Source organism: Cloeon dipterum, chromosome 1 (genome assembly GCF_949628265.1).
Source record: "Cloeon dipterum chromosome 1, ieCloDipt1.1, whole genome shotgun sequence".
Classification (NCBI taxonomy): Eukaryota; Metazoa; Arthropoda; class Insecta; order Ephemeroptera; family Baetidae; genus Cloeon; species Cloeon dipterum.
In genome coordinates, this window is record NC_088786.1 from 20,682,413 (window position 1) to 20,704,321 (window position 21,909).

The 21,909-nt window shown below is 40.0% G+C and overlaps 5 protein-coding genes across 5 annotated transcripts; 4 read left to right on the top strand and 1 right to left on the bottom strand.

Moving 5' to 3' along the window:
• Positions 1-1,993: 1,993 nt before the first annotated feature.
• Positions 1,994-7,541, top strand: LOC135945316 (putative fatty acyl-CoA reductase CG5065). Its single transcript, XM_065492939.1, has 10 exons — positions 1,994-2,139; positions 4,488-4,617; positions 4,672-4,788; positions 5,017-5,106; positions 5,493-5,788; positions 5,853-5,962; positions 6,015-6,207; positions 6,260-6,496; positions 6,553-6,810; positions 7,088-7,541. Exons 2-10 carry the CDS (start codon positions 4,525-4,527, stop codon positions 7,203-7,205), a joined length of 1,512 nt encoding a protein of 503 aa, XP_065349011.1. The 5' UTR covers positions 1,994-2,139; positions 4,488-4,524; the 3' UTR covers positions 7,206-7,541.
• Positions 7,542-8,234: 693 nt separating this feature from the next.
• Positions 8,235-12,679, top strand: LOC135945325 (putative fatty acyl-CoA reductase CG5065). Its single transcript, XM_065492952.1, has 8 exons — positions 8,235-8,652; positions 9,908-10,156; positions 10,207-10,352; positions 10,956-11,065; positions 11,124-11,322; positions 11,539-11,772; positions 12,048-12,179; positions 12,235-12,679. Exons 1-8 carry the CDS (start codon positions 8,446-8,448, stop codon positions 12,428-12,430), a joined length of 1,473 nt encoding a protein of 490 aa, XP_065349024.1. The 5' UTR covers positions 8,235-8,445; the 3' UTR covers positions 12,431-12,679.
• LOC135945352 (transmembrane protein 223) lies at positions 11,354-14,089 on the bottom strand. Its single transcript, XM_065492988.1, has 5 exons — positions 13,942-14,089; positions 12,986-13,360; positions 12,789-12,931; positions 12,456-12,623; positions 11,354-11,761 (listed from the first exon to the last, which is right to left on the bottom strand). Exons 2-4 carry the CDS (start codon positions 13,356-13,358, stop codon positions 12,471-12,473), a joined length of 669 nt encoding a protein of 222 aa, XP_065349060.1. The 5' UTR covers positions 13,359-13,360; positions 13,942-14,089; the 3' UTR covers positions 11,354-11,761; positions 12,456-12,470.
• A 4-nt stretch (positions 14,090-14,093) lies between these two features.
• On the top strand, positions 14,094-16,484 carry LOC135945334 (E3 ubiquitin-protein ligase RNF25). The gene is made up of 5 exons (XM_065492964.1): positions 14,094-14,233; positions 14,284-14,587; positions 14,645-14,878; positions 14,944-15,165; positions 15,581-16,484. The coding sequence occupies exons 1-5, from the start codon at positions 14,223-14,225 to the stop codon at positions 15,800-15,802; spliced, it is 993 nt and encodes a 330-aa protein (XP_065349036.1). The 5' UTR covers positions 14,094-14,222; the 3' UTR covers positions 15,803-16,484.
• Positions 16,485-16,742: 258 nt separating this feature from the next.
• On the top strand, positions 16,743-21,748 carry LOC135936927 (E3 ubiquitin-protein ligase UHRF1-like). The gene is made up of 14 exons (XM_065479942.1): positions 16,743-16,882; positions 17,046-17,201; positions 17,501-17,665; positions 17,726-17,871; positions 17,966-18,097; positions 18,159-18,352; positions 18,406-18,574; positions 18,794-19,031; positions 19,084-19,295; positions 19,349-19,492; positions 20,017-20,173; positions 20,225-20,401; positions 20,491-20,589; positions 20,750-21,748. The coding sequence occupies exons 2-14, from the start codon at positions 17,049-17,051 to the stop codon at positions 20,933-20,935; spliced, it is 2,172 nt and encodes a 723-aa protein (XP_065336014.1). The 5' UTR covers positions 16,743-16,882; positions 17,046-17,048; the 3' UTR covers positions 20,936-21,748.
• The last annotated feature ends 161 nt before the right edge of the window (positions 21,749-21,909 follow it).

Here is a 21,909-nt window from a genome sequence, read left to right on the forward strand (position 1 = left end):
CAACAGGTCAGCTGTAAGTACACAGGAAGTGCGACAATGCTATTCCATTACACGCTGCGTGAACAGAGTTTGCGCTTGGACGTAGATCGAATCACTTCGATGAAGAAAATAATAGTTCTTTTCAATTTTGGAATTTTTTCTAACCGGAAGTGATAAAATGTTTTTCCATTATTTAATTCACGTGAAAAAAATTACGTGTCATATTACTTTCTGGTTAAACTAGAAACAAACCCTAAAAACCAATTCGTTGCATACACGTGTAGTGAATACACTTATTTTTCGTGCAAATATTCTTAATCATCGCACGGCATGGGTTTTTCGGTTCATTTCATTCGTGGTGAGAAATAAAAACAAGAGCTATTTAATTAGCCACATACGCAATTCCGAGACCTTGCTATCGCGATGACACAGGGAAGCGGTCAGTATAACTTTAAATTAACCGCAAGAAATTTTCTATAATCAGCTGTAGAAATTGCAATAATTATAGTTTTAAACCATAAAGACAAAAACTGTCAATGATAATTAGTCAATTTAGAGCGCGTTCTCTTTCCATCTTTTAAATCACTGCACGACTGGTTTGAGAATATTTTTAATTGGCGCGAAAGTTAAGTATTTTAATGTTTCCCAGTATCCGTTTTACTTTGAACTGTCGTACATTTAAATAGCAATGTCCTCTGCTAAAGTTAAAAGTTGTTCCAGCAAAAACCATTTAAAAATCGAGATTTGGCCAGATTGAAACGTACTCACTTGATCTGAAAATGAACAGAGGTAAGTTGAGAAAAGTGAAAAATTTCTCTTTGCTGCTGGCTCCAGAATCAATTGATCGTGCTTGACACTAAAAGTGGGCCGTGCTGACGTCCGAATCGTGAGCTCGAGGCCCAAGAAGTTCTCCTTTAAAAAATATCACAAAAAGTGGACCGCTGATTACATCCTTTTTTGCTAGATGACAGTAATTTTCGCGCAGTTTTTAAGACCAAATTCTACCAGATAACTCAATTTATTAAGAGGCAAACTTGTATCAGCTTTCTACGTTTGGGCGATTGTATAAAAGAAAGCGTGTGGTCGGTACAAAAAAAACACACTTGTGAGCCACATTTTTTTATTTGTGTATTTTCTTCTATAAAAAACGACACAGTTATAATAGCGAGATTCACTTCAGTTTTCTCCTTTTATTTGTCGTCAAAATATTTCGTTAAAATTTCACTTTTTAATGACTATGAAAGGCAAATCAAAATCAGTTACTAAAAATTAACAAAATCGTAGTTAATTTTGTTGGTTATGACTACTTTAATGAAAAGAAATTGAAGTGAATTGAAAAACCATCAAACCATTTCGTTGGCTCGCATTGTTAAGGCATCCTCAGGAGTGTCAAAGCAATGGGAGATATTTAAGCGTTTCGGGGATCAAATACTGGCTGCCCAATGTCAGAGATATCAAAAGGTGGTTAGTTAAGTGAATCAAAATGCTTAATTAGCTAACAAGGTTGGGAGACGCTATTTGCTGTTTTTCGCACCTTTCCAACGGCTTAGGGACCAATGTTTTGCGTTGGAATCAAAGACCTCGGTGCGGGGAGGCGAAAAGATGACCAAATAGGGTTCAAGCTCCTCTGCTGCTTCTCGGGCCCCATGTTCTCTAACCAGCAGTGTTATTGGGATGTGCTGAGCAGAGTTTCTAAAATTAAAGTAAATAATAAATAAAAATAATAAGATTTGCCTCCTAGCATAATTTTACCAAGACAAACGATTCATCAATTGCATATCTCGATTACGCACGGACCGTTCAAATGCCCATAGGATGAGGCGTGGGTAATGTCCGTGACGCACTTGTGTGTATTATTATTTTCCTTCAACACCGATGGGTGCGGAGATTGATTTTTTTTTCGCTGCACTTTGCGCTTGCATAAGATTTGAACACCTTGACTTTGACTATCTCTGCATTTTCTATTGTGATCGGATGGAGGGGTGAGGTCAAGCCGGCAGATCCGTCGTCGGAGGCTGCTATGCGCCAAGACCTGCGAGCGAGCAGAGGAGAGGGGTGACGCAGAGAGGTTGCTTTTATCGCCATTTCTCGAGCACCAAGCCGCATTTCTTGTTTCGCCGGCGCATGAGACCTCTGCACCTTCGTCTGTGACTTTTACCGGTGAGCTAAACTTTTTAATTTCCAGCACTATAATCGAGAGCTAAGTTAAAAGGGGGAATCAATATCAACAAAAACTCTCATCCCTGTTAATATTATATGGTTGCATAATGATTATTAAACCAGGATTTTGGGATTTTTGGCTGTTTTTTAGTTTCTTTTAATAATTCATTGAAGCAGTTTTATAAGCATAACAGCACTGAAAATTTGTTTGTTTGGTTTCAAGTAATCTTTATTACGGTTCTGCAGGGCTATTTTGCCCCATACATTGCCATATATCCAGACAAAATAATACAGTTTGTACATAATTGTTTAAAAGAAATGTGGTTAAATATTTCTTGAAATACTGTTCTTTAAAAATACCTTGAAAGCACCAAAGTTTAAATTGTTTTTATAATGCAAATTATATTAATGATAATTGCCTTAATTACGATTAAATTATTATAAAATCGCGGATGTATTTAATTTATTTTTTGGTTTCGGAACACATTTAACATGGTTTATTAAACGTGAAATATGCGTGAAACACTCTATATCTAAAATGCATCAATTTTTACAAAATTTTGCTGCTTTCTCAAAGAAATTTTTCTTTTTGTACACTTTTGAATGTGATTTTTTTCACAAGTCTCGCCACAAAGTCGCCACAAAAATTACATCTGCAATCGTTATTAGGTTCATAATGAAACGTTGTATTACTACAGAAAATATAGTGATCACATTTAAGAATTGATTTATAAAAAATTAAGAGGAGCCTTAATTTCGTCCGATAAAATTCCATGGTCCTCTATTTCCTATTTACTTTTGAGGTCATCTCGCGAACCGGGAAAAAGCAAAAGGTATTTAGAGAAAGTTGAGGATGATCGCATTCCTTTGAGTCAAGAATTTTCAAAAACCTAATTCAATTGATGTCGTGCAGTCCTCATTCAGTTGACAACATAAAATCTAAACAGGAAACACGTGTAGTCGGCTTTTAAAATTATGGTAATGAAAAAGTAAAACATTTTGGGTGCTATAAGAAACTGGTTAAGTGACAAGGTCAGACAAACAGAGGCAAGTAATCCTTGGATTATGGATCTGCCAGTCAAAAGAGAGGCAAAGAAAGAAGTGTTTTGTGTTTTTTGATTATCACAATCTGTCACATAATCATCTATGTTGACTCACCTTGCGTGGGAAACAAGCGAGCGAGTCACCTGCGATAGGATTCGCGTAGAGAGTAAAACGGAGAATACGCGGAAAGGACCTTGATCCTCTGAAATAGCCAGAAGACTTCGTTGTTTGGATGTGAAATGATTAATTTGTTTGTCAGAGGCTGCGATTTGCATTAGGGATAAAAAAATGGAGCACGCTAGATCGTTTCCTAGACTTTCGTGGTGGTTAAAATTAATTTGATTTTAATAGTCTTAAAAAAACCGCATTTTAATTTCCAGGATGAAAAAAGTTTGACATTCTCTATCAAATGATCGTGTTTGTCTAAATGATTCGACCCACCGGCGGATTAATTGCAAGCTATAAAATGCGGTGCAGTGTGTGGCAATCAAGCCTTGCGCGCATTGTGGGTCAAAAAATCATCAAACGAGTTGCTCAGTGGTGCGTAAACACCTCCAATTATCGCAAGCAATCATCTCGCACCTAGTTGAGAAGCAAAGAAAGGCTGATAATTCTTTTTAACCAATTTAAAATGAAATCAATGCAAAAACAAGAAACAAGCATAAATTTTAATCACTAACGCAAATTGAACATGAATTGAAAACCTGTTCAGCAACAAAGAAAGTCTTAGCATGGATCCGAGATGGTCGTTAATCTAAACAAGTGTTACTACTTGTTGCCGACAACGATCACGGTGAATCTTCAAAATACTTAATTTCTCGCTTGCAAACGAGTTTCTCTCTCTTTCTTTTCTCGTCGTCGGAAAAAATATGAAAGCTGAGGAGATACCAGGCTTAGCAAAAATGTGCGTCAGAGAGGCAAAAAATTCGGTACCGAATGACTTTTAAATTTGTTCGGAATGAGAAGGCATAGAATGAGCGTACACCTAACCATTTTCTCTCAAAGTAATGCGCAAAAAGAGTCCGAGATCAAAGCAAATAAGCTGAAGAGTTTTTGCGTACGTCATGCTCATCACCGAGGTGATTTGCCGCGAGGTTTTCTTTGCCCGCGTCACCTTCAAGCAGAACTATAATTGCTAAATTATGTGGATTTGGGATTTTAATTTCAACGCATCCTTTCCGCGTTTTTTTCTTGCGGCATGATTTGCTCAATTCGCGTTTTTGCTGATCACGCGAGGTTTCCAAATAGATTTAATTAATTTTATGTTGATAAAAACTAATACAAGCATTTTTCTTCCCTCATAGTATTACAACTCTGACTGGCGCACCCAGCAGAACAATCATGGCGGAACTAGAAACCCAGCAGAGTGAAATTGCCAACTTCTACAATGGGCAATCGGTGCTGGTGACAGGCGCCACCGGCTTCCTCGGAAAGGTTTTACTCTCGTCGCTGTTTAAGTTTCCTCTCTAAGCTAAAACCCGTTTTTAGGTGTTGATTGAAAAGCTGCTGCGGGCCTGCCCCGGCATTGAGACCATCTACATCTTAATCCGCGCCAAGAAAAATAAAAATGTGCTCGAGAGGACCGACGAGCTCTTCATGGACCAGGTGCGTTAGTCCACCAATGCGGAAAAAGAAAAGCGCATGCATGGTGAAATTGTGCTCTATAAATAAATGCGCTTGCATAAAACGAGCTTATATATATTAGCTAAGTATGCAGCGCATGTAGTGACAACTATGGCCATTCACCTTTGCGCTGCATGAAAACAAACTGCTAATTTCCGCTCACTCGCGTGGCGAAAGTATGCTTATTAAAGTCGAGTTACTGTGTCTCAGATTTACAAGAAACTGGAGAAGAGTGCGATGGCGAAGGTGATGCCCATCAACGGAGACATTGCCTTGCCTGGACTGGGGATCAGCGAATCCGTAAGTCAGCGCAATTAGCGCATTTTGTTATACATTATATGCATTAAGTTAATTCAAAATAAACATTTCACTGTCGCAACGTTTAAAAATTTATTCAATTCCTTTTGGGAGTTTTCCTGGGTTTCGATTTTTACTGCAATTAATGAAAGCTATTTATTTTGTCCTAATCCATTACTGAAAAGTGCCATCATCAAACCTGTAGCATTTGGACCTTGCTTTAAGTTCTTTCAACCAAAAATTCACTATTTTAGCCACATAGAATGTCACGTTTCATTTTATTTTTTTTGAGGCGTAAAGTGAAAAAAACCCAGAAAATTAACGCTAATATATAGCATAGAATTTTCCAAGAGCTGAAAGAAAAATTAATCTGTACGATTTTTAATCAGGACCGAAGCCTCTTGGCCTCGAAGGTGTCAGTGGTGTTCCACTCGGCTGCAACAGTGCGCTTCACAGACCCTCTGAAGCACACGCTGGTGACCAACCTGCGCGGCACGTCCGAGGTGATCAATCTGTGCAAAGAGATGATCAACCTCAAGTCTTTCCTCTACGTCTCCACCGCCTACTCGCACTGCGTCAGGTCTGAAATTGACGAAGTCATCTACGAGACACCTATGTCACCAGAACAGATGCTCAGCTGCATCGAGTGGATGAGCGCACAGCAAATGGAAATCATGGCTCCCCAGTAAGTGTCAAAAACAATAAATAGTGACAATGACTAAAAATCAGTCGTTTGACTCGGATTTCAGTATAATGGGTGATTGGCCGAACTCCTACGCATTCAGCAAAGCCCTGGCGGAGAATCTGTTCAAGAACAGATGTGCAAACCTGCCAGCAGCAATCTTCCGACCGTCTATTGGTAAGAATCATCTCGTTTCTAAGGTGACAGAAACTATAATTTGTTTTTGCAGTCGTCAGTGCCGCCAAGGAACCTCTTGTCGGCTGGAATGACAACCTGAACGGACCGATTGGCATCACAGCTGGCGTCGCCATGGGCGTCATCAGGACTATGAACGTCGACGTCGACATGAACGCCGACTTCGTGCCTGTGGATTACGTGGTAAACTCCATGATCGCCTCCGCTTGGGACATAGCAACCAACAAGTAAATTAATTTACAAAAAAGAAAATACAAAATTTAACCGCTCCTTTCGCAGGACGCCGATGAGAGTGTTCAACTACACGTCCGGCAGTCGCAACCCCCTCAAGTGGGGTCAGTTCCGAAAGGTGCTCATCACGGCAGGGTTCGCGGCCCCACCGAAGAAGGCCCTGTGGTACTTCTGCATGTTCGTCTTCAAGAACGTGCGGTTGCACCGCCTTTCTGTCTACCTGCTGCACTTTTTCCCCGCGATTCTGCTTGACATGGCTGCCCTGCTGATCGGCAAACAGCGACGGTACGGAATAATTTTTTTTTTATTATCAGCTAAATTGATTAGTTTCTCTCTTTTAGATTGTTCAAGCTGTACCAGAAAGTGGACGCGCAGACGTCGGCACCCGCATACTTCGCTTTGCGCCAGTGGGACTTTAAGGACGATAACGTCCGCAGCACCCTCAACCGCATGTCGACGAGTGATCGCAAACTCTTCCACTTCGACATTGAAGATCTAGACTGGAAGAGTTATATGAATGACTTTTATTATGGAATGCGCCTGTACATCCTCAAGGATGACCCTGCAAACATTCCTGATGCCCTGAAGAGATATGACAGGTGATTTAAACCGTTCTTACCTAGACTTAAACGGTTTAAGGATGGAAAACATTGCTCTATAGCACCCTACCACTGCAGTTCGAAAATAATTTGCTTCTTTTATTTTCACTTCCTAAAATCAACAGAGAGTAGAGAAGCAGGTTCTGAAAGAACTCTTGAAAATACGGGAAAATGGCCCATAGAAAAAATGAATTAAATGATTACCGAGCAGCAGAATTATTGCCAGTTAACTACAATTGATAAAGCTTTGTTAAAATCAACATCTCTGTATTTCCAGGTTGAAAATTATGCACAGAGGACTTCAAGTGATCCTGTCGCTCGGCTTTCTTGGAATTGTGTCTAAGATTGTCTCCCTGGCGGCGACAGGCATATTGGCCCTCGAGACGCCAGCATAGTTCTGGTTACTGATGAAGCTTCCTTGCCTTAAGAAGTAAGGACAGTTTTGCCGCCAACGAGCATTGGCGCTTCCTAAATGTGTACTCGCGGTCTGTTATCCTTTCACGGGTTGCGGCACTTCTATTCCAAGGCTTGCGAGTGTGCAGAGCATGCCTTCTCAAAAAATGCAGTTTAAAGATCGCAGAATCCGGCTTCTGTAAATAGGAATTTTTGTGCGGGCTCACATCTATATGACTCAATTCGTGTTTTTGAGGACGTTGTCTGTGTTTATTTATGTATTACTTTCGAGCGTAATCGAGAGCTTCTAATAAAATAAATACTGTGTAAATATTATACTTCAAGCATATTTGATTATTTGACACATCAGCCAAACCCCTTTGATATTCATCCTATACTTGCACCAGAAAATATGGATGATTTAACGATAAAAAGTGTACAACCAAGCGGTGCATTTGGCATTGTCGCACGGCCCTAATTGGTGTTGTTGTGATACGCGATCAAGCGCACGCCACAGACAATGAAACAATCGTGCGGTTGGCTGCCTTTCCGAGCGACCCTTTGTGCTCGCGTATCGCTAAAGGGAGGAAATGTTTCGTCCTTGTCAACTCTTGATCGCTGGCGAACGTGAATACTAATTACTATTAAACCTGTCAAACGCTGGCGCCGCGAGTCGTAAATTTTAAGCCAACCGCGTGTCGCACTTAGGATACAATTTTATCTCCTGTTTATTGCCACCACGAGGGTAATCTAAACGAGATAAAGCAGCAAACTTGCGTGTCAACCTAATTTTTGTAATTCTTTCTCGCTCACGTCACATTTATCATATTGGATAATTGAAGGAAAGTGATAACTATATAGGTTCAAAGGCAAAAATCTAATCAGCTTTAGAATTCCTTAGCATGTTGAATTATTTTTAAAGGAAAGGGATATGGTAACATTCCTACTAAAAAGTAGCAAGAAATTTTCTGGTAATATCCAAAGTATTTACAACGTGGAAACATTCCTTTTAGAGTGAAAAAATGTTTTAAGGCGGCTAAAATGTGACACTATCAGCACGCAAGTGAAGCAGATAAAGCGTGCGGCACGTTCGTTCGGCTTTATGGTCCTTGATAAGCCGGCTGCTTTTTGCCGAATGAACGAGACCTTTGCGGTGGGTCGGCGCGCGGAGAAGGGAGTCGAGAGGCGAGCTCATCGGGGCCGAGTGGACGGACATCAAACGCACGGACACTAGGACGCAGGATGGACACCGAGGACAGCAGCAGCCGTGTGGCCGCCTTCTACCGCGGCCGCTGCGTACTGCTCACGGGGGCCACCGGATTTGTGGGCAAGGCACTGCTCGAGAAGCTTCTTCGCTCGTGTCCAGACGTGCAGGCAGTTTTCTGCCTTATCAGGCCCAAACACGGAAAGGATGTCGACGCTAGATTTCGCGACTTTGCCAAAAATTCGGTACGTAGGCTTTGCACACAATTTAAAATGGGTTTCAAGAAAATCATTTTCCCAAACGCAACAAAATAAACACTGTTTTAACTTTAGAATCAAACAGTCGCAGTGTTTGATTTAATTTTCAAAATCATAAAAGGGACAAAAGCAATTTAAATATTAGCGAAGTAATGCCGAAAGCTTAAGCTCTGTATTGTTAGAAGGTCCAATAAATTTATGAATGAATGAAACGCAATTATGCGTGCCACACACTACGCCTACAATCTTCAATAAAAATTTATACAACTCTTTGTTGCTTCTCTCAAAACTAATTCTTTTTGTTGAACATTTCAAAATATGATACTTTTCACACCGTCAACCACGAAATCTACATTATACAAATATCTTGGGGTTCATAATGATACATCTGATTGACATAGAATAAATAAATGTCTATCCTCAAAATTTGGTCCACTCCAATCATCATTTAGTTTCAAATGATCTTTATTATGGTTCTGCAGGGCTATTTAACGTTTTGTTTCTGTCTCATAAAATTAATCACAAATAAAAATTCTATTTTTAACCTTTGTGTCACAAAACTTCTTGTAAGTACCAGTCTCAAGGAGATCATACTTCACTTTTAGATCAGTAACATAAATGTTCAAGTCTTTAGCCACTAGTTCATATACATAACGCGAACTATTGTATTTATAGATCCCCAGCACTTTCTTTAAATATCATTTTTTGACTCGTTCTAATGTTTCAAAATCAATCATGGCAAGATACAGCAAAAAACTTCTACGCCATAAGAGGCAGTAGGGGAAACTTTTAGGTCAAAGAGTTTAGCTGCAGTTTCAATCGAAAGTTTATTCAAATTTTTAATGCTATAAGTTGCCAGAAGGGCAGCCCTCGCTCGTTTCTACACATGCCTACTAAATTTACACTCTCCATTTTCTAAAACATAAAATTGCATTGTTATTGGGCCTGTTTCTTTTTCAATAAAGTTGTGAGGATGAAAATATTCGCATTTATTGACAAAAAATATAAGTTTAAAAGGAATTACTTCTAATTAAAAACAATGGATTTGACCTTAGAATTATTTTTGCGCCTTTTAAAGCTCCTCAAATTTAAAGCACTAGTGAGTATGGAAAAAGTAGCGTTAAAAGGAAACAGCGATGAAAACTACTATCAGACTTGATAATTCTAATAATTTTTTAATAAATTACGGAAACCGCAAGGTCATTTTTTTACTTTTCTCAATTTGTTTGTACTCAATTTTTAGGTTTTCAACCGAGTCCGTTCAGAGCAGCCAGGGGCACTGGAAAAACTACGCCTGGTCGCTGGAGACGTTTTGAAGCCAAATCTTGGCTTGAGCGAGGCCGACCTGGAGCTGTTGCGGCGCGAGGTGAGCGTTGTGTTCCACACGGCGGCCACCGTGCGCTTCAACGAGCCCCTTCAGGTGGCGCTCGAGATGAACACCCTCGGCGCCAGGAGGGTCATAAAAGTCTGCAAACAAATGCCACTCCTAAAGGTTTCTATTTCTGAGTGTTAGATAAGCTTATTAACTGATTTGAAAATAAGGCATTTGTGCACACCTCGACGGCCTACTCAAACGCGGATAAGCGCGAGGTGCTCGAGAAGGTCTACGAGCCCATCGTCGATCCGGACACCCTGATTCAGTTCGTCAAAAGCATGCCCGTCGAAATTATCCAGGGAATCGAATCAACGTGAGTTAAATTTTAATAATGAAGCTCCTTGAAGAATGTGGTCAAAAGAGTACTACGTATCTCAAAAAAATTGTTAGTTGTTAGTGACGTCAAAATTAAAAAATTATATATTCTGTGGTCTAAACAAGTTGGCCAAAAAACGTTAATAATAGGAAAAAATCGCTCCAGAATATGAACTGATTTATGTTATGATTTTGGTCAAGGTTCTATTTTTTTAAATCCATTATTTAAATTTAGAAATGGCGTTCTCAGATATAAATTGTTTTTTCCATAAATTTTAAGCTTAAGATTTTTTACTGTCGAGAATTTTGAGTTTAGTTAAATCTGCAATTTAAATTATAGTTTTTCATCGTATTTCATTTTCAACGGCGCGAAAGATTCATTATATCGTCTTTAGAAATGAACTAAAAATGATCGTGGAAAATATTTGTTTCCTGAGCTTTTAACCTGATTTTTTTCTCATTTTGTTATGGATTTTAGAAAAAAATACAAACAATATTATATATCTTCTAGAAACCCCCAGAGACAATTTATGCCTGCCCTGCTCTTAAATTCCTTTGTTCCAATGTCATCTTTCAATTGAGCCCTTTTTAATGTTTTAAGTGTGATTGGCGCCCACCCAAACACATATACGTTCACGAAGGCGCTGGCTGAGGTGATTGTGCAACGCGAGGCGTCAGATCTGCCCACAGCCATCGTGCGTCCGTCAATTGGTAACAATCGCATTACTCTCCCAACTGAAAACTTTGTCATATGAAAAGTTGCGCGTAGTGACCGCGGCAATGAGCGAGCCTCAAGAGGGCTGGATTGACAACACGTCCGGTATTACTGGCATTGTAATGGAGGTCAGCAGGGGCACCATCAGGTCGGTGCTGTGCAACAAGAAAATGACTGTCGACCTCATCCCCGTCGACCTGGTGGTCAACACGCTGCTCGTTGCTGCTGTCGATCTCCAATCGAGAGGAAATAGGTAATTGGCGCGTAAAAATTGTAAAAACAGATTTTTCAGTTTCATGGTGTTCAAATGCTGGATTTTTTATTAAATTCGCCATAAAAATCTACCATTAAATCCAAATAAAAAGAAAAAATAATATTCTTAGTTAGGAGAGATAAATCACATTTTTATTTCATTTCTATTTCACTGCCAAAGCTTATTCCCGCCTTTCATTCCTCTATTGTTTGACAGCGAAATTCGAGTGTACAACTGCACTTCAGGCACGCTGAACCCTCTGCAGTGGGACCAGCTGAGGGAGTTTTCTGTGAAGGCAGGCAGGGAGGTGCCGAGCAAGTATATCCAGTGGTATCCAGGCTGTACTTTCCGCATCAATTACCTGATGCACAGGCTCAACCAAATCTTCCTCCACTTCCTCCCTGCCTGCGTTCTCGACCTCGGCATGAAGCTCCAAGGACTGAAACCAATGTAAGTTTCAATCCTTTTATTTGAACTGTTTTTGGTCGAATTAATATTAAAAACTAGTTTACGTATTTATAATAATAAATCTATTATTTTTTGATCAAAATAAATTTCAAGCGGATTTTTTTTGAAAAATTGCATTTAGGTAAATGCACCATGCAATAAAAAGCATGAAACTTTGCTCGATTTTTTGTTAAATCGGATTTTATTTAATCCTAATTTTAAACTTCCCTTCTTAATACATGCTCGTTCCGCTTAATACATGTATTAATTTAATGCAGGATGGTGAAAATTTGCCAAAAAACCATGCGATCAGCGAACGCAGGGGAGTTTTTCGCGACGCACCAGTGGAATTTTGCGGCAAGTCTGATGGAGAAGCTGGCTGCGCACCAGACCGAGACGGACAGAAAACTGTGAGCAATGAAAAAAAATCGATTTCTAGAATTTAATGTTTTAAAACGTTTGCAGATTTCCGGTGAATGTCCGAACGATTAATTGGGAGCAATACATTAACACTTACGTCATTGGAATTCGCAAGTTTATTCTCAAGGACGACATGTCCTCGCTCACCAGGGCCCGCAGCCGACTGAAAAAACTGTACTGGGGCCAGCGAATCGCGCAGTGCATCGCAATTTTCGTTTTCGTGCTTTTCATCCTCAAGTAAAATTTAGAACAACGGCTGTACTCACTCGAATCTGGCTGAGCTACTTCAAGTTGCGCTTCAGTCCCACGGTGTTGTCGAATAATTTGTTATTCTTGAACTGTCCCTTCATATCCAGCACGTAATGCATCCGTCTGTTTTTCACCTTCAGCGGCAGCTGCACCTTGCACGCCTGCCTGCTTTGCGGACAACTTACCTGAAATAAATTGTAATTGAAATAGTAAAAGCAATAAACACAAATGAATTTTAAAATTTTTGGCCATTTTCTTATCACAAACAATTGCTAAAATCTTTAAATCATGAGCTCAAAAGATTTGCCAAAAACTAATCCGTTGAATTAAGAGTTTCCTTGAAAACTTACGTTTCTGAGGGGAACTGTCATGATCCGGTTTTCGCCAAAAGGTGCGTAGCAAACAAAAGAAACTTCAGCACCACCCTTTCGCAAAATAAGGTACCTGACCGCTCTCAGGGTGTAAAACCAGCTGGCTGCAAGCGAGAGGTAACCTATTCGAAAGCAAATCAATGGCAATCTCAATACAAAACTTTTCAATTTGAAACCTATAAGGAAGCTGCCCACAGTGAGGGCGTGTTTGTATTTTTTCTCGCCGAGGTTGACACTCTGCCACCATGTGACGTTTGCACTGTCCTTGACCGGCACATCTTTCAGGGTGCTGCAGCAGTAGGAGAGGTACATCCAGAAGGCGAATTGCGACAACCCAAAGAAGTTGAGCATCTTGAAGAAGCGTGGGTTCTCGTGGTGGAACAGAATCACATCCTTGCTCACTTTTGTGTCCACCTCAAACTTCTCTGATCGCAACAAGCGGCCCAAGGAAAAGTTTCTGTTTTTTACGACACTTTCTTTAGAGGTGAAAATTCCCCCTCGCAGCAACAGCCGAGTCGCTCTGAAGCAGCGAGCAGCGCACAACATCATGCCTGAAAGGAGTTATAGCCTTTTAAAAACAAATTTTCATTTCAAATGACAAAAAATATTAAAATTTAAGGATGTATTTACAATAATAAAACCATTCGCACCTAAATATATAGCGAACTTGCGAATAGGGTGAAAAAATCCCTGCATTTGATTTTTTAATGATCTTTAGATCAAATTTTACTATTTTTTCTCTCGATTTTTATTGAAATCACGTGTCTACCATTACCCACAGCCCCCATTAATCGAACCTAATTTTTAAGTGGGACTGTGACACACAACCATACAAAAAGCATCAAAATCTTTTAAGAAAAATCAAAAGCAAAGAATTCTTAGCAAATTTCTTAAATAATGTATGTATGTAGAAACACAACATGAATGTGTGTACAGTTATAATATATTACATATTTAAAAAAACAATGTAGATTTTGGAATTTGGATCAGAAAAGCTGAAAAATAGGACCTTAATAAATTATGTATTATGTATATGTATGTATGTATTAAATGGAAATAAAGCGGAAATCATGCGGCCCCATATTTTCCCAGCAAGTTTAACACGCACGATATGTACAAAACCTTTTATTACCTTTAATTAATACCCTGTTTATTATTGGCAGAAAAATGAGCAGAAGTGCCGCATGGTTTTGTTTGGGTATGTAAGTACTGATCACTGATCGCCTGATCGGCCTCAAAGATTCCGCTCGATATGACACACCCCCTTCACAGCTGAGGGGGAGAGGCCTTTAGATTGTCAATCCAGTCTTTACTTGTCTCTAGTTTCTGGGGACGGGCAAGCATATTCGCGAATTTCTAACTTTTTCTGCAAAGTTTGGCCGCTGTCGCTTTCTCCTATCTACCACCAACGCAATGGACGAGAGGTTTGTACGATAACAGGCCGTTTCAGTTATAATCTAATCCCTTTCGGCAGGGTGAACGAGGAAATCGAGGCGCTGACCGCCATCCTGATGGACGAGGTAAAGGTGTCGCAGTCAGAAGAGTCGATAACCGTGGAGACCGTGTTGTTTCCATCGACGGCCGCCGACGAGGAGCAGCAGTACGTGACGGTCACGCTGGCCGTTGACCTGCCCGCCGGCTACCCTGACCAGAGTCCAATCGTGCGCCTGAAGAAACCGCGCGGCCTCGATGACGACCTGCTCTCTAAAATACTGACTGAGGCCAAGGCCAAGTGTCATGACTACTTGGGCCAGCCCGTCATCTATGAACTGATCGAGGTGCCAAATTAAATGACGTTAGGTGAGGGAGAAAATAAACCATTGTAATATTGGTAGTTGGTGAGGGAGCACCTGACGTGCAGCAATACTCCAAGCTGCCATTGCGCTATCTGCTTGTACGGCTTCCGGGACGAGGACGAGTTCACAAAGACACCGTGCTTCCACCACTTCCACGCGCACTGTCTCGCCTCGTACGTTCGCAGCTACCAGGAGACGCAGAAGCAAGAGAAGGAGAAGGTGCCACTGTGGCAGCGCCTCCAGCACAAGGACTCCGAGGATCACGACTGCGTGGTACGAATTTTGCAGCCATAACCTAAATCCATCCCTGAAGCTTATCACTTATATTCAATTGGCAGGTTCCATGTCCCGTATGCCGCGAGTCACTGAGCTGCCAGCTGGACAGATTGGCGTCGGCCGCCCCGCCAAAGGACGTGCAGGACGCGCTCAACTTTCAACTGACTGACGAGCTGAAGGAGCTGCAGACCAAAATGGCTTCTCTCTTTCTTTACCAGCAGCAGAAGGGCGGCATCATTGACCCTGAGGCTGACGACAGCAAACTTTTGCTGGTCACTCAAACGGTAAATCACATTTTAAGGATTTTAACGTTTCAGTACACTATTCAATCCAAAAACGTTGATTGAAAAAGTAATCTTCTTTGTTTTCTCTTAAAAGAAATTAAAACGCCCTGTGTTTTATTTGTTACTATTTTCCAGGTTAGACGGGAAAATATAAACATCCATTTTTTTCCTTAAAAAATGAATATCATCTTGACACTTGTGCAAATGATAAAATTTTACAGTAAACACAAATTAGGGTGACGTTTAAAAAACGTCTAAATCGGCCCAGAAACAGAAAATTTTTAGGTAAAAGTCTAGAATTAGTCCATTATTTTTTCTTAAATAAAACGTCTAAAATTCACACACCCCAGGTTTTATCGTAAATTGTGACGTATAATATTAACTGGATTTTAAAATTTTATTAATGGTGTTGCAGACGTCCAATGAAGAGCAGGAGGTGGTGCCACCGCCGGTACCAGCACCAGCAACGCAGCCGCCAGCATCAGGGTTCAAGCCACAGGCACCCGGCAGCCGCAGCTGGAAGCGAGGCGGCGGGGGTGGACATCACAAGGCGGGAGGATCGAGCCGGGGGCAGAGGGGTGGACGCGGCAGGGAGCGCAGGAATCAACAGAATTCTCCACTTGAGACAGCAAGATGACATCCGGAGCAAGCAACTCGCTTATTAGTCGCTCCGGCAGCCTGACTCACCCTTGTAGGCACTTTTATCTCTCTTTCTCAGTCAGTCTCTTCTTGTCCTGTTTGCACAAAGATTTTTTTGTGTTGAACTGCTGCCAATGGCACACCATATTCGCCCCCCGCATCAAGCATTGTCAGTGTGGAGCGATTTGGTAATTTTGTCATTATTTGTCATCTGGAAGGAGTCAAGAAGAAATTTCAAAACTTTATTATACAATTATAAATTATATTTGAATCGGATCTAGTGATTGCAAATTTTCCCTTCAGAAACTAAAAGAGCACTCTTGATGGTTGCTGCGTTCTTGGTTCTTTCTGCCATATTATTTTTATTTAAACAAATCGTGTACTTAAATTTTTGTTTTCCCTAATTTTGTACAAGACGTCGTCATAGTCGGTGCTTATTCAGTCAAATTTGAAGATAACTTTGAGCACATAGCAGACTCTGCCGATTTTCCCCTAATGTTTAATGGTGTGCCCAGTTTAACTCATGAGTTAAATAATGATATTTTGAATCAATTTTTTGTGATTCTGTGATATTGATTTTTCCATTTTGAAATGTTTACTTTATAATATCACCATTTCCACATTAAGATTAATATAAATGTATTGGAAGGTTTAATAAATATGCAACTCTCTTGTTTCAATTTCGCTCTTTCATTATTATTTGTATTTTATTAATGACGTTATGCGTCGTGTCAAACACTTGAGGGATATATTATAGGGTAAGAGAAAGGTTTTCAGCATTAAATCAGCATTAATCAGTTTACGAAAATTAAAATAGTTTGATGAAGTTGTGATGAATAATTTATATGTATAAGAAAAATTCAGAGTATTGATCTTCATCTCCCATCTCCTTTGCTTACGCTCTACAGTTACGAGTCACGTGACTTGGTTATGTTTTCATTCTTGACATTCTTCCCGCGATCTTGATTCTTTCCCGCCATTCTTCTAAACAAGGGTGTAGGTACCACAAAGCCTCTTTCTTGACACCGGACAGTCGACAGTAAGAACCAGGACACTTTTTAATGCAAATAGCTGGAAGGTGAGTTAATTATCGAATGAAGTCTGAAACGAGGAGTAATATACACAGATACATAAATAACGCTTGCAAAATATACGAAAATCATTTCCTTGAAATAAGACTCTGTATATGTTGATATATTTATACTGCACCCATTTCTACCCTCTACCCTTATTTTTTCCAGAAAATGATACTCAAACTGCGACCATATGGTGGCAACTTTGCTGAGGTCGCCATTGAAATATCTAAAACTTTGTTGGTCTCCGATCTGATCGCTGAAGCCAGCAATGCATTTCAAACTAAGCCAAACAGCTTGGAGCTTTTCTTCTGCGGGAAAGTGGTGAGTTATTTTAGTCTAAAAGGTTAGAAAATTGAAATATTTATGTTTAAGTAAGTAAAATTTAATTCATGTAATAATTTTTATTTTATTAGAAGGATGACATAATATTTCATATATTGTTTTTGTTTAGCGTTTTAAATTGGACAAAGGGGATACTCTTGGTATCTGAAAATAATAAATTACTTGTTAATATAATTATATATTGCACATAACTACATTGATGGTATTGCTAGCACTGGCATATTTAAATTTGTTTAACGCCAGTTGAATCACCACAGTAAATTTTATTCAAATTCCAGTTGCTGATAGATCATCCCTTGCTCTACTACAAATTGAAAGACAATGATGTGATTGGTGTTCGCATCAAAGTAGGAGACGTCATTCCCTGTCACAGCTCACTTGTGAAAGACAGTAAATTCTGCGAAGAAATTGAGGACAAGTTGTGCACAAGCAAATACTTTAAGGTAAAGAAAATCCTCCAAATCAAGCTTCAGCGATTGATGAAAGGCCTTGTGCATTTGCAGGCAGGAGATAAAATTTACTATCAGAGTCCGCAAAATGGGCAGTGGCATGAGGCAACGGTCTTGTCTGTCATAGGAGAGGACAATGAAAACTCGTCTCCAAACTCTGAATCTAAAGATAGTGTTACCTACAACATTCATGATGGAACGTGAGTTGATATATATGCTGCAGTTATTATTTCAATCACTCTTAAAAGTATATATATGCCTGAAAACAACTTAAATGCGTAACATATGTTATAGGACCAACAAAGATCTGGTCATGCAGCTGAATAGGCTGCGACCATGCAGCGCGGTCGAGTACACCGCCCATGATCTGAAGGTGGGAATGAAAATTCTAGCTTATGTGGTGCTATCTGACAGTCAAAGAGGATGGTGAGTAACAAACCTGCACCCTGCTTATGTCTAGTCTCACTGTTATTACTTGTCACGACAGGTACCAAGTGGAGATTACCAAGGTGGAGCCAGGACGGAACCAGTTCCCCAAGGTCTTCGGCACCGTGGTCGTTTCTGCCGAGACCACATATCCAAGGCAGAAGATTGACTTCAAGTACAGAACGGTCCAATTCCCAGAACTTCTGCCGCGAGAAGAGTGGATAAATCTGATCAGCGACAAATCTCTAACCATTCGTGAGTCAGGCATTGACTGAGGTGGCCATTGTGGTTAATTATTCTGCTCATAGCATGCAAGCACTGCTTCAACCACCCCACTCAAAAGTGCATGGAGTGCAGCTGCGTGATCTGTGGTGGTAAACATGACGAGGACAAGCAGCTCATTTGCGATGAGTGTGAAGACGCCTACCACATGGAATGCGCCTCCCCGCCTGTTAGCGAGATCCCAGAAAATGAGTGGTAAACAAATTATTTTCCTTTTTTTGTGTGTAAAAAATGCTTGGAGTTGCTGAAGAAATAGAGGAAGAAAAATCTGACATATTCCTTTTAGAAAAATTCGTCCTTTTGTTTATGCTTACTAGTTTCGGCTGTCAACTTCATTCCTTGTTGTTGCTTTAGCTAGGCTTATAGTTTTTTAACGATAAACATAAAGCAAGCAAAATATATATATGATTTTAGGTTCTGTCACAACTGCTCTCACGTTGACCAAGATCTGCAGAAAAAGTATGAAGTACAAACCGAGGTGAAAGTAAAGAAAATCAAGGAGTGTGTCGACAAGGTGAAACAGAACAAGCGTGACTGGGGAAAAGGACTGTCCACTGCTGCTGTGTCAGATAAATTCTGCGTGGTGCCTAAGGAACACTTAGGCAAGATACCTGGCGTGCCAAGCGGCAGATTGTGGCCCTCAAGACATGATGTAAAAAGAAATAAAGTCTATCCTCCATTCATCAATATTACTTATTGTTTAGGTGAGCCGATTCGGAGTGCACCGACCGCTGGTGGCAGGCATTTGCGGCGCGACCGACATGGGCGCGCAGAGCGTCTGCTTCTCAGGCGGCTACGAGGGCGATTATGACAAGGGTAACATTTTCGTCATGTCAGGCAGTGGCGGCCGGGACCTGGGCACTAACAAACGCATCAGCAAGCAGTCCCACGCTCAAATTCTCACAGGCCCCAATTTGTAAGAGCTTATCAGGAGTTTTAATCTTTGTTGACTTTAAAATCGTTCTTCAGAGCCCTGGCGCAGTCTTGCTACTCCAAGGTGGACCACGTGAATGGCGCCAAGTCCACAAACTGGAGAAAAGGGCTGCCCATCAGGGTAGTCCGCGGCTACAAATTGGCCAAAATCTCGAATTACGCCCCTCCTGAAGGCTATCGGTGAGTGTTTTTTTTAATTGCTGTCTTGTACAAGAAACATTTTTATAAATATATCCATGTTACTCTAACTGTCAGGGTGATGGTTTAGTTTTTAAAATATTGAAGTCTGTCAACAACGAACTATTTTATTGTCAGTAGGCCATACTTTTGGTCATCCGTAAGTGCAGAAATTATAACAGCTTCACTCAAGAAATTCTTCCTAATAAAATTTATTTTGTAATTCTTCATAATCACATTATTTATAAATTACCAGTTAATTCAATCAAAATTAAGAAGGATGTGAATATATTTTAAGATTTCCTAAACTGATTTAAAATCCAACAGAAACTATGGGAATGACCTTTTTCAGGCTGAAAAAGAAATAATAATAGACTGTATACTAATAATATTTTTGCAGAATAATTCTTAACGAGGGTATATTTTTTCAAAAACTATTTAAATTTTAGGAAAATTACCTTAATCTTGCTAAAACTATTGAGAAAATACTCATAAGCACAATTGTAACTTTGTCCTGTTGCTGACAGATATGACGGCATCTATAAAGTGGTTAGGTACTTCCAAAAGGAGGTCAACGGCAACCTGATGTGGAAGTTTGAACTTCGCAGAGATGACCCAGAGCCTCCGCCATGGACCTCATCTGGCTTGGCTTTCATGATTACCATGAGCGTCGGTGCCATGGAGGTATAATCCTCATTTCAAGCCATTGTATTTACTTATCAACCAAATTTTCAGGGCACACGCTTGATCGAGAACATTAAGAAAAGAAAACTTGCGTACGAGTGTGTGGATGTGAAACGCACTAAGATCGCTTACGTCATGCCACCAGCAGTAGCCACTTTAATTAAGGAGGATACATTGAACCAGAGAAACTGGATGGCATTGCAGACCTCTCTCGACTTGGGCTACCCTGTAAGTGTGACACTGATTCGATCAAGGCTTTCCTTATTTGAACACTAGTGCTGTTGATAGATTCAGAGATTTAAAATAATGTTGCGCAGGAATTCATCCGGGCTGTGGCTGAGCAGTTTGTGTGCGTCATCTGTCAAGAGGTAGCCAAAGACCCTTTCACAATGAAGTGCGGACATAACTCATGCATTGTAAGTATCTTTAGAATCAATTGAGACAGTTAAAAGGCAATCTTAAAACCATCCTATTTATTCAATAAGTTAAAATCATATATAATGATCTTAAAGAAATGCCTAAGGTAAAACCTGTGTCAAATACCACACCGCAATCAATGCAAATTCTGTTTTGCAGAAATGTATGGGCAAATGGCTGAAGTCATCAGCGAGAGCATACTGTCCCTTCTGTCAGGCGGACGTTGACAGTAAGAGTGTCAAGGTAAACAAGCCGCTGGACAAAGCACTGAATGCACTGCTACCTGGATACAATCCAAAGCAGCCACCACCCAAACCCTTCAGCTTGGTCAGAAAGTCTGACTGATTACTCCCTTACCAACATGACACGTTGTGATGCTATATATATTTATCTCCATGCTCAGGCCACCTAATATTAGAAAAATCACAAATTTAATTAAATATGGGACACTTTTTGCCCTGAATTATTGACATGATGACGAGTCAAATTTGTCATTTACATTTTTAATGGTTGATATGTTTTCACAACGCTTTAAAAGAAAAAATGTTTGTGCGGGGCCTTTATATGGATTTTCAGCTCCAAATTATGGAAAAACGTTTTAAATCACCACCATCATAGAGCATAAAATGCTATTCTACAGCTTTAAATCAAAGCTTCAATAGATCCCTTTTTTGTTGTTAGGGTCTTCGCTTTAAACTCCTTTTGTGGGATTCTATGAATTTGCGTAGATTAAACGCTCTACTTCTAATCAAATCAGTGGAAGCTAATTATTTCTAGTATTTTAACTGGCGATAAATATATTTTGTTCTTTTGAACAGCTTTACAAAATGATGGCTCCAAATGTTAAATTGGTGTGAAAAATAGCCCTTTTTATGAGTGATTTCAAATTCTGCTGGAACTCACTTGAGCTAACAAGGTTGAAACTCTCCAGCTGAAGAAGAGCAGAGTGTTTCCAAACAAGTTGGAACAAATCTGCTAATTAACAAAAATTGTATCTTCGCTTCGGATAATATAAAACTTTAGTCATTTATTTCCTTAATAATGATTTAAATGCATGCAAAGAGACATTCCGCTATAGCGTAGATTTTAAACCTGCCAAGATTACATTGTTTCTGTTCATTCCATACTAGTTTTTAATAAAATAAAAACTAAATATAACTATTATATTTCATTGCTAAAATTTGCCAAATTTCTCTAATGCTTAACGGGTATTTCTCAATCATTTTCGCTTGATTTCTTTCCAATCTATCCAACGGAGTGCAAATATGAGGTGTCTGGCAAATAATATCATGACTTTCAATAGGGAGACAATGCTCGCC

What these genes read in the sequence shown, in the direction of transcription:
- LOC135945316 (XM_065492939.1), top strand. Translation starts at nt 4,525, where the DNA reads ATGGCGGAACTAGAAACCCAGCAGAGTGAAATTGCCAACTTCTACAAT. An exon ending in ACGAGCTCTTCATGGACCAG is followed by an intron (nt 4,789 to 5,016) that starts GTGCGTTAGTCC and finishes ACTGTGTCTCAG; the next exon opens with ATTTACAAGAAACTGGAGAA. An exon ending in CTGATCGGCAAACAGCGACG is followed by an intron (nt 6,497 to 6,552) that starts GTACGGAATAAT and finishes TCTCTCTTTTAG; the next exon opens with ATTGTTCAAGCTGTACCAGA.
- LOC135945325 (XM_065492952.1), top strand. Translation starts at nt 8,446, where the DNA reads ATGGACACCGAGGACAGCAGCAGCCGTGTGGCCGCCTTCTACCGCGGC. An exon ending in GCGACTTTGCCAAAAATTCG is followed by an intron (nt 8,653 to 9,907) that starts GTACGTAGGCTT and finishes CTCAATTTTTAG; the next exon opens with GTTTTCAACCGAGTCCGTTC. An exon ending in CTCCAAGGACTGAAACCAAT is followed by an intron (nt 11,773 to 12,047) that starts GTAAGTTTCAAT and finishes AATTTAATGCAG; the next exon opens with GATGGTGAAAATTTGCCAAA.
- LOC135945352 (XM_065492988.1), bottom strand. Translation starts at nt 13,358, where the DNA reads ATGATGTTGTGCGCTGCTCGCTGCTTCAGAGCGACTCGGCTGTTGCTG. An exon ending in TGTGGGCAGCTTCCTTATAG is followed by an intron (nt 12,932 to 12,985) that starts GTTTCAAATTGA and finishes GCTTTCGAATAG; the next exon opens with GTTACCTCTCGCTTGCAGCC. An exon ending in TGACAGTTCCCCTCAGAAAC is followed by an intron (nt 12,624 to 12,788) that starts GTAAGTTTTCAA and finishes AATTTATTTCAG; the next exon opens with GTAAGTTGTCCGCAAAGCAG.
- LOC135945334 (XM_065492964.1), top strand. An exon ending in TCATCTATGAACTGATCGAG is followed by an intron (nt 14,588 to 14,644) that starts GTGCCAAATTAA and finishes TAATATTGGTAG; the next exon opens with TTGGTGAGGGAGCACCTGAC. An exon ending in TTTTGCTGGTCACTCAAACG is followed by an intron (nt 15,166 to 15,580) that starts GTAAATCACATT and finishes ATGGTGTTGCAG; the next exon opens with ACGTCCAATGAAGAGCAGGA.
- LOC135936927 (XM_065479942.1), top strand. Translation starts at nt 17,049, where the DNA reads ATGATACTCAAACTGCGACCATATGGTGGCAACTTTGCTGAGGTCGCC. An exon ending in TGTGGCCCTCAAGACATGAT is followed by an intron (nt 19,032 to 19,083) that starts GTAAAAAGAAAT and finishes CTTATTGTTTAG; the next exon opens with GTGAGCCGATTCGGAGTGCA. An exon ending in GCGGACATAACTCATGCATT is followed by an intron (nt 20,590 to 20,749) that starts GTAAGTATCTTT and finishes TCTGTTTTGCAG; the next exon opens with AAATGTATGGGCAAATGGCT.